Raw genomic sequence first — 8,656 nt, 5'->3', positions numbered from 1 at the left:
CCTTGGGCGCTTCAGATTCCGTGCCTGTACAAATGTGACCCTGATGAGCTGGTTCAAGACGTTTATGCATGGCGCTACTGCACGACGAAAACTTCCGTTACGATTGCTAGTGGAGCGAGGCACATCAACGCACCAAGACCATCGTTTGTGTTTTCATCGCCTCGTAGAGCGGCTGTGAAACTCAGACGCATGCCGTCTTGAGAATCAGTGTTCTCCAAATCAAGTTTGCTGCGCTTTGCCGCGTGTTCTGCTTCGAGCTCCTCCGCCATGTCGCCCGATTCTACCTTGGCCAGCCACTGCTCCTCCGTCAGCTCGTCTGCATAATTGACCGTGCGACGCTTTCGATGCGCGGCTAGAGGCTCAACCGTCTTGCCCTTGATAGAGTCGGACACCGACTTGACAAAGCGATCGTCGACCTAAAGAGTGGGAGGAGAACAGGCAAAAAAAAAGGAATTGTAAGCCAGAGCAAAGAAGAATCGAGAAGAGTTTTGGCAAAGCCTCGAAAGACCTACAAAGTGCTTCGGGAGCTCGCTCATGGCAACCAGGCGTTGCTGGCGTCTCTCATTCTGCCAATGCTTGTCATTTTCATTCATTTCCTATTCAAAACCAACATACGGCAGCGTGAGCATGTGCACATTCATTCCTGCACACGGCGTCCTGATCTCCTAGCTAGAGAGAGAGAGAGAGACAGCGCCCCGAGAGAGAGATAAAATAATTGTAACCATCAACCCTCGCTCCATGTGCTTCCTCGTACCTCATCCATCCTGTTATACGTTTGCAACTCTTCTTCATTTCGGGCCATCATCCGGTTCAGCTGTTGATACGTCACAGTCTCCGATTCTTCCTCGCCGTCGTCGTCGTCGTCATCAACCCGCTCGTTCTCAAGGAGCTGTTTCAGATAGTCCTGGCGGACCTTGGCGTCAACCTTTTGGCCTGAAAACATGCCTGCTTGAATGACCTATCAAACCACACGTGTTGAGCATGTACCAGTGAACACGGAGAAGAAGACAAACAAATGAGTCCGAAATTCGTGGCAGCTCATCCCACCTTTTGGTCAACGTCCAGCTTGAAGCGGGCTGCCTCCAGAATCGATTCCTCAACGCTAATCATTGCAGTGATTTGCCATCGAGATTATTTTTTTTTGACGTTTTGCATTGGGGCAAGGGGTAAGATGAGGAAGCGGCGACTTTGAAATGCACACGTCTCGGTCGGCTCCAAGATCACAGTACGTACCTATGAACTGTGACGAAACGAAAGACTCGCACTTCGTTTTGCTGTCCAATGCGATGCGCACGATCCTGGGTACAAGTGTGCCGGCGCGGTCAAAAATGCAGAAATAGTGCCACCTTCCTGCAACTCCCACGCCATCATGGTTTACGCCGCTGGACGCACCTGCGCTTGAAGATCCTGATGAGGGTTCCAGTCGGAGTCAAAAATGATGACGGTGTCGGCTGTCTGAAGATTCAGCCCGAGGCCACCCGCACGAGTCGAGAGCACAAAGACATCATAGTCGGAATCAGCAGCGTTGAACTGTTGCAATAAAGAAGCGCGTTCGTCTGCCTTGGTGGCACCATCCAGTCTATATCGTTCCACGGTCAAAGCACATTTATTCAGGAGAGCCTCTGCAATCATGACAAAACGGGAAGACGGCAACCACGGTGCTGGGAGAACACAGCGCCACTAGAAATCACACGTACCGCATGGATCGAATTTGAATCAGTGGGAAAAAATCTTCCAGAATGGTAATGAGGCTGGTCATTTGGCAAAAGATAAGCACTCGGTGTCCAGTCGCCTTGAGCTTGGGCAACATGCGCGTCAGCAGCTCAAATTTGCCAGCCACGCGCCACAGATCCACTAAGAAAAATGTCGCCATGAGACAGACATCGGCAATCAGGGCAGGCTTTGAGTTTCTTCTCGCATGTGACACCCTGCGGGTCTTTTGCTATTTTTCTTTTGTTGTAGGAGCGCTCACCGTCTTGGATGGCGATTGGTTTTTGATGCACATGTGTCGAGAAATCTTGCTCGACTTCTTGAAACAGGAAAGGGTGGTTGCAGATCTTGCGCAGCTGCACAATGGTGTTCTGCAGGCCATGGGCTTTTTTCTTGGCCATGTCGCCCGTGACAATGACATTGTATTTCTAGAGCAGGCAGCCGCACGGTAAATAATGCATACTGCATCGTCATGTTCTCCAAATTTGAGACACGAATGGTGATCACGTACATGCATTTGCTTGTAAAGCTGACGTTGAAGGGCCGACATCTCAACCTTTAGAATGTGTTCAACTTTATCGGGAAGTTGCGTCTCCACATCTTTCTTCAAACGGCGCAGCAGAAAAGGTCGCAAGACCTGCAAAAAAGTCGAACAACTTGAGGCGTCAGAACACCGGCCTCACGTTTCAACGTCAGGTGATGAAGAGCCAACAACAACTGCAAGCGAACCTTGTGCAGCTTGCGGATCACAAGCATCTTCTCTTCATCACTCAGTTCGAGGGTTTCATTGCTTCCCCTGCCATTGCCATGTTGATGAGCAAGATGCCAGCACAACTTTAGCGACGCCTGCGCAGAAAGTGGCTTCCATCAACTTACGCAAAGGGACTGTTGAACCATTCTTCAAAGTTGGCCATGCTCTAGAAAAAGAATCAGAGATCAGCGCGATTTGTTGTTTGTCATGTGCGCTCGTCCTCTATGGCAGGACAGAAGCTGACCTTGAAAATGGTAGGCAAAAGAAAGTTGAGAAGGGACCAGAGTTCAGGCAGATTGTTTTGCAGCGGGGTGCCAGTCAACAGCAAGCGTCGCAGCGTCGTGTAATGTTGTGTTAGCGTCTATCGTGGGTGTCGGTACGAATTCCTTTAGATGAGGCAAACGTACTGACTCGCGCTTCAATCACAAAAAAACAAAAACAAAAAAAAAAAACAAAAAAAAAAAAAAAAAAAAAAAAAAAAAAACACCAACCTGTGAGAGCTTTGATTGATGATTTTTCATTCGATGACCTTCATCAATCACCATCACCTGCCACGTGATGCGGCCCAGCAAGCCTGGCGCAGGCGGAATGGTGTGAGAGGGGTCGCACTTGCCACCCCAACAATGGACAAACAACCAATGACCATACTTTTTTCTCTCAAAATTACTTCATATGTAGTCAGCACCACGTTGAAGCGACCGGCCTTGACCTAAGACCCGAGTTTACACAATGAGGATCAAGACCGCAAAGTATGCTTGACACCGCACCATCTGATGACAGGGCAGCAAGGGGCGGGGCTTTGTTGAGAGGAGGGCACAAACCTCTTGGCGAAGTTGCTTGCGCTTTTCAGGTTCGCCCCAAAACACGATGACGCGAAGCGAAGGCGCCCAACGTTGCAGTTCGTTGGACCAGTTGGATAGAGTTGACAAGGGCACGACAATCAAAAAAGGCCCAAAATTGTTCTACAACCAGGAGCCCAAATTGTACAAGTTGAGCGCCCACGGACGCCTTTGCATAGGGCATCTCAACAGACACGTACCTTNTATTCGACGAGGTAAGTGATGAGGGCCAAGGTCTACGTCCAGCAAAAGCGGGGTTTGTCAGCACAGCGACAATTGATAGAGGTCGTGGTGCAGGGTTTACCTGAATAGTTTTGCCCAATCCCATCTCGTCGGCCAGGATGCCGTTGAGCTGGTTGTTGTATAGCGAGACCATCCATTCAAGGCCTGCAAGACAAGTGTTTGGATGTGTGAGTTCGGCTCAGAATAGCTGCTGATGGCATAGAGTCCTGGGCCTACCTTCCAGTTGATAGGGTTTCAGCGTGCCGCCGACCAGAATGCTGGGTTGCTGCACCTTCTCCTTGAGAATGTGACCTGCGCCAAACTCATCTCTGTAGGACATGACACAGCACAAAAGAATAAGACCCGACAGAAGCACAAAGAGGCATGCGAGCAGCCCAACGCAATCAAGTCCTCGTACTCGAGATCGGCAATGCTCTCGACATCCTTGATGCTCGTTTCCGCTACGTGCAAGGCAATTTCATGAACAAGACATCAGTCGACACGTGCAGCACGAAGAGACACGCAGTTGGTCGGCAACGTTGGCAAACCTGAGGCGCCTGCTTCCGTAGTGGAACTCGCTGAGGCATCGCTGGGCAGGGGCACCATGACAGTGGGGCGAGGCTCATCATCGTCTTCGTCTCGGCCATCGGCAGTGCTTCGGCGACGGGCGCGCTCTGCTTGTTGATGTTGTTGAACCTGTTGCAAGCATGCACTCGGGTGAGCAAATGCAAGGCAAAGAGCTTGTTCTGAGCCACCAGCGCGGCAAGGGGCACACCATGTTCTTCATGAGATTCATGTGCTCATCAGTCTTGTTGAGGAGGAGCTTGAGACGCTCATTCTTGCCCTTGGCAATTTCCGCGCGATAGCCTGCTTCGTCCTTTTCCATCAACATTTTCATGCGCTGCTTTGTCGCCTCTTGTTCGCGCCTATCAGCGATTGCAGTGGTATCCGGCCACATGGTGCAAAAGGTGCAATTTATCGCATGAGCCAAGCGCGGGGAGCACACTGGAGTCAGGTGGATCACCGCCCAAAGACGTACTTGCGCTCTTCGCGTTCGCGCTTGTCGTGATAGTTTGTCACATGACGAGCTTGTGAAGACACGGAGCGTCGAACCCTACATTCAAAAAGCGAGCGGGACAAGTGAGTACAAGCATAGAGTGCGCAGTGTGAAGTGAATTTTGCGCTGCTGGGAGAGCCACTAACCCGCGATGGAATTCACGAAACGCTTTATGGTGTTCAGCAACTTGCTTCACAAGAGCCTAAGTGCCAGAGGAGCCATGAGCACACGCATCGGTGCGCATGACAGAAAGGGGGGGGGATTGCGGCAAAGGAGACATAGCTTGCCTTGACTTTGGCCATGTCACGGCGTGCGAGCCCAGCTTGCGAGCGACGGTGAAGCGCTGAAGCCAGGACTGGAGCCTCCAGGGATCTTTCCAGAGATGAAAGCTTGAGACGCAGATCGCGTTGAAACTAACGCCCAAGTGCAGGTTGGCGGAGTCGGGAAGAAGACCGAGCAAATTCAGCAGACATCAGATGCGTCCGAAGGCCAGTGAAGGCGTGCACGTGTGCCACAAACCTCCAGCAGAGAAAAAGCCTTGCTTTCAAGGTGGCCCGGCCAGGCTTTCGGGACGTCATTTTTGAGCTGAGTGACACACAAAGGGACCAATCAGGTATGTCGGAGCAGCTGCATGTATAGCACCATCGAGCTTGCTGAGGCGCGGATAGGACGGACACACCTCAGCACGCCATTGACGCAGAACATTGCGTCGCACTTCCATGCGGCTATCGATGCTGGCCAAGTACTGCTGTTGCAGCACTTGCTTGTTGAGCCTAGCAGCCGAGGTTGATCAGCACTCGTCGAAAGTCTGGAAGGCGAACGAAAGCAGCAGTTTGTGACGTACGGTTGGTCCATGCCTGGACGGTTAAAGTTTAGCTCCGTGATGGGCGGTGGAATGGCCACCTCTTGTGGGTTCTGGGCCTTGATCTCAGGAACGGCTGTAGTTTTTGAGTTGAAAAGCAAGAAAAAGCAAGATAAAAAGAGAACGAGCGAAGTCAGGAAGTACGGGAACGACAACAGACAGGGTTGCAGCGCAATGACTCACCGCGTTTGATGGGATATTTTTCCAACTCTAGCTTCTTGAGGATACTGGGGGTGAGAACTTCGTTTTTGACAATGGTGCGATAAGCTGTGATTTGGCTCTATGGGGAGATATAACACGCTGCTATTGAGAAGCCTGCGTCCACGGCACGGTGGCAGAAATCCAACGGGTCAAACCTTGAGTTGTTCGTGCTGCTGCTCGGCATAGCCAATATTCCCATCGTTGATCCAGTCGGGCAAAGGAGTGGCGAGCGTCGACTAACAAAACCCCATCCCAACAAAAGAGAAAAATAGAAAAAAAAAAAAAAAAGGGGGCGGGGGGGGGAACTTAAGTTTGGTACAAAACGCACTCAAGGTCGGTTACTTTGCATGTGCGACTCAAATCTGAACCCGAGGGGACCTACCGTCGTCGCCTTGCTGGATTTGGACGCCGCATCAGCTTCTTTTGAAGCAGAATCGGCGCCTGTGGCAGATGATTTAGCACCACTTTTACTCCCTTTGCCACCCACACTCGCACGCGCTGCAGTGGAACCAAGATTCAACGTAGGATCAGCGTCACGCAAACAAGCTTTTGTCGGAGAAAGATCAAAATCAAATGAACACCCTCCCTCCCCTTTTAAAAAAAGGGAGACGAAAATAAAAACTGACCAGTGCGGGCTTTGGTATCTGGCGATCCTTTGTGAGAAGAGCTTCGAGAGGCAGATCGCGAAGCCTTGATGCCTAGATGGACAGAGAAAGACGTCTATCAATATATTGCAGTTTGGTGAGGTGAGTAACAAAATCAAAATAACCAACCTGGATTGGTGGGAGCAGGGGTGGGACGAGTGCCGAGACGCTGTTGCTGGGCGCCTGTATCACTGCTTGCGGACGATGGGCCGGCCGCAGAGACGGCCTGGGCTTGACCGAGTGAGGTATTTGGCTGCTGATGTGGTTGAGACATTTCAGCTTGCTGCGTTGATGCTGGAGGCTGCTGGGTCGACTGCTGGGTCGACTGCTGTTGTGCCAGCAGTTGTTGTTGTTGCTGCTGCTGATACTGGTGAAGTTGATGGAGTTTTTGCTGCTGATCGAAGCGTTGTTGTGCGAGAAGCTGTTCCTTCATTTGTGTGGCCTGAGCCGAAGTGAGAGAAGGGCCTGTACTCGCGGCGACCGGCGCTGCAAGAGTAGACACCATGGAAGGTGTCGGCGGGGCACGAGCGGATGACGATGGCACAAACTGTTGCGACAGTGGTGCTTGTTGTCGCTGTTGTTGCTGTTGCATGAGGGATCGCTGTTGATGAAGCCGAGCCACCGCATCAGAAGGCGCGGGCGAACTTTTGCTGGTCAGCTGAGCTGCCGAGGTTTTGACCAGCATCGAGTGTTGATCCTCGTATTGTTGCCGGCATTGCAAGAACCTGTTATTAATTTTGGTAAGTTGCGCCTGAAGTTTCTGGTGAGCTTGCTGAAATCGCAGGCACTCCTCGTCCGTCGTGGCAGTCTTGCCTCGAGCAGCGAAGTTCTGAAGCACGAGTTCAATTTCTTGAATTTGACGACGAGTTTGATTGTGGTGTGCGACAAGCTTGCTGCTGGCTTCTTCAAAGGACTGCCGAAGACGATTCAGGGCCTGGGTAACGTTGGATTCAGGGGCATCCAGGCCGGTGCCAGCGGGATGACCGGCGACAGAGCTGGCCAAGCCTGGGGCGTGACTGGGTTGGGGTCCGACGCCTGGCTGCTGTGGCTGGGGTTGCTGTTGTGGCTGTTGTGGCGGCTGTTGTGGTGGCTGTTGTGGTGGCTGTTGTGGCGGCTGTTGTGACTGCTGACGAATCTGCTCTTCTTGTTGTTGCTGTTGCTTTTGTTGTTGCTGTTGTCGATGAGCTTGCAAAATGTGCCATTGTTGGAGTTGAAGAGGGCTGAGCTGTTGTTGAGCAGGGAGGGGCTGTCGCAGCTGTTGCAGTCTGGCGTCCACGGCTGCTGTGGCAGCGGCGAGTGATGAGGTCTGGCTGGTTGGGCTCGGGCCATTGTTCGGGGCGGAGACGGCCAGGGATGATTGCAGGCTGGTGGATGGGCCTTGGGTAGCCGCGGTGGCAGCTGTTGTTGTTGTTGTGGTGGTAGCGGTGTTTGTCATGGGGACGACGGTGGCAGTCGGTGGGGTGCCAGCGGCGTTGTTGCTGGCTGAAGGCGCATTTGGTGCAGCAGGTGGACCCTGGTTTTTGTTGGAGGAACCCGAGGAGCTACTGCTGGAGGAGTCTGAGCTTGAACCGCTATCCTCATTTGAAGAGGAAGGATCAGAGGCAGGCTTTGTAGGATTGGTGTTGTCCTGAGCTGGCAAGGTCGAGGGGACCTGAAGTGTGGACAAGCTGGTGCCTTGGCCCAGGCTGCTTTGGCCCGTGGCGCCCGGATTGAGGCCTGCACCGAGGCTTGTACCCTGGCCCAGGGTGCTGCTGACACCCTGGTGACCTAGGGGCGGGGCTTGGGTGCTTGAGGGCGGGGCTTGGGTGGCGGCAACAGTGTCAGGAGCGGTTGCGGTTGCCATACCCGTTTGGCCGGCAGTTTGTGAACTGGGACCTTGATGAGGGGAGCCGGCGGCAGGGGTGGGATTGGCGGTGCTCAGGCTCTGGCCCGCGCCTAGGCTAAGGCCACCCGTCGAGGCTTGGGTGGAGGGCGGGGCAGCCTCATTTTGTGGAGAGGGATTTATGGTGGCTGGTACATTGACGCGACCTTCCAAGTTGAGGCGTGCCTCTGGATTGGAGTTGGAGGAGCCGGGGGGCTGGGGCGTCTCGGCTTTCGTGTGTGAGGGCCCTTGCGAGGCCAATGTGTGCAAGGAATCAGACTGTGCTGCTGGTGTGTTGGTGAGCAAAGGGGCGGGTGGCTGCGTCGTCAGGGGTGGTTGGGGGTCGGCGGCGGGGCCAGAGGGTTGTGCGCTAGCGCTTGTTGCCGGAGTGGCAGTGGGGTTGGGTTTCGGAGACGGGTGGGTTGTGGCAGAGTTGGCTGCCAGGGTTGTCACCGCATTGTTGGCCAAGGATGCTTCCGAGATGGTGGCGGCGGTGGTGGCGAGAGTCG

At 53.3% G+C, this 8,656-nt stretch overlaps 2 protein-coding genes across 2 annotated transcripts in view; both read right to left on the bottom strand.

The window, feature by feature from the left end:
- MONBRDRAFT_38516 (uncharacterized protein) lies at positions 1-3,006 on the bottom strand (the record flags this gene model as incomplete). The annotated part of the gene is made up of 14 exons (XM_001748873.1): positions 1-24; positions 134-416; positions 513-596; positions 755-958; positions 1,048-1,102; positions 1,234-1,298; positions 1,393-1,579; positions 1,698-1,854; positions 1,973-2,081; positions 2,222-2,347; positions 2,440-2,506; positions 2,587-2,627; positions 2,706-2,822; positions 2,953-3,006. Coding segments are annotated over 14 exons (1,572 nt in total), but the record flags the coding sequence as incomplete, so codon positions are not given.
- A 787-nt stretch (positions 3,007-3,793) lies between these two features.
- Positions 3,794-8,656, bottom strand: part of MONBRDRAFT_28516 (uncharacterized protein) — a gene marked incomplete at both ends in the record, with an annotated part of 6,270 nt that continues 1,407 nt past the window's right edge. Inside the window, 14 exons of the mRNA XM_001748872.1 lie at positions 3,794-3,851; positions 3,941-3,983; positions 4,071-4,218; positions 4,298-4,448; positions 4,562-4,636; positions 4,726-4,781; positions 5,099-5,164; positions 5,259-5,352; positions 5,424-5,517; positions 5,625-5,721; positions 5,798-5,878; positions 6,025-6,140; positions 6,269-6,340; positions 6,416-8,620. Coding sequence (XP_001748924.1) covers positions 3,794-3,851; positions 3,941-3,983; positions 4,071-4,218; positions 4,298-4,448; positions 4,562-4,636; positions 4,726-4,781; positions 5,099-5,164; positions 5,259-5,352; positions 5,424-5,517; positions 5,625-5,721; positions 5,798-5,878; positions 6,025-6,140; positions 6,269-6,340; positions 6,416-8,620 — 3,356 coding nt within the window. The remainder of the gene's footprint in view (positions 3,852-3,940; positions 3,984-4,070; positions 4,219-4,297; positions 4,449-4,561; positions 4,637-4,725; positions 4,782-5,098; positions 5,165-5,258; positions 5,353-5,423; positions 5,518-5,624; positions 5,722-5,797; positions 5,879-6,024; positions 6,141-6,268; positions 6,341-6,415; positions 8,621-8,656) is intronic.

The sequence above is a fragment of the Monosiga brevicollis genome, genomic scaffold (assembly GCF_000002865.3).
Source record: "Monosiga brevicollis MX1 MONBRscaffold_26 genomic scaffold, whole genome shotgun sequence".
In the NCBI taxonomy this organism is placed as follows: Eukaryota; class Choanoflagellata; order Craspedida; family Salpingoecidae; genus Monosiga; species Monosiga brevicollis.
This window is presented reverse-complemented; position numbering and strand designations above follow the sequence as displayed.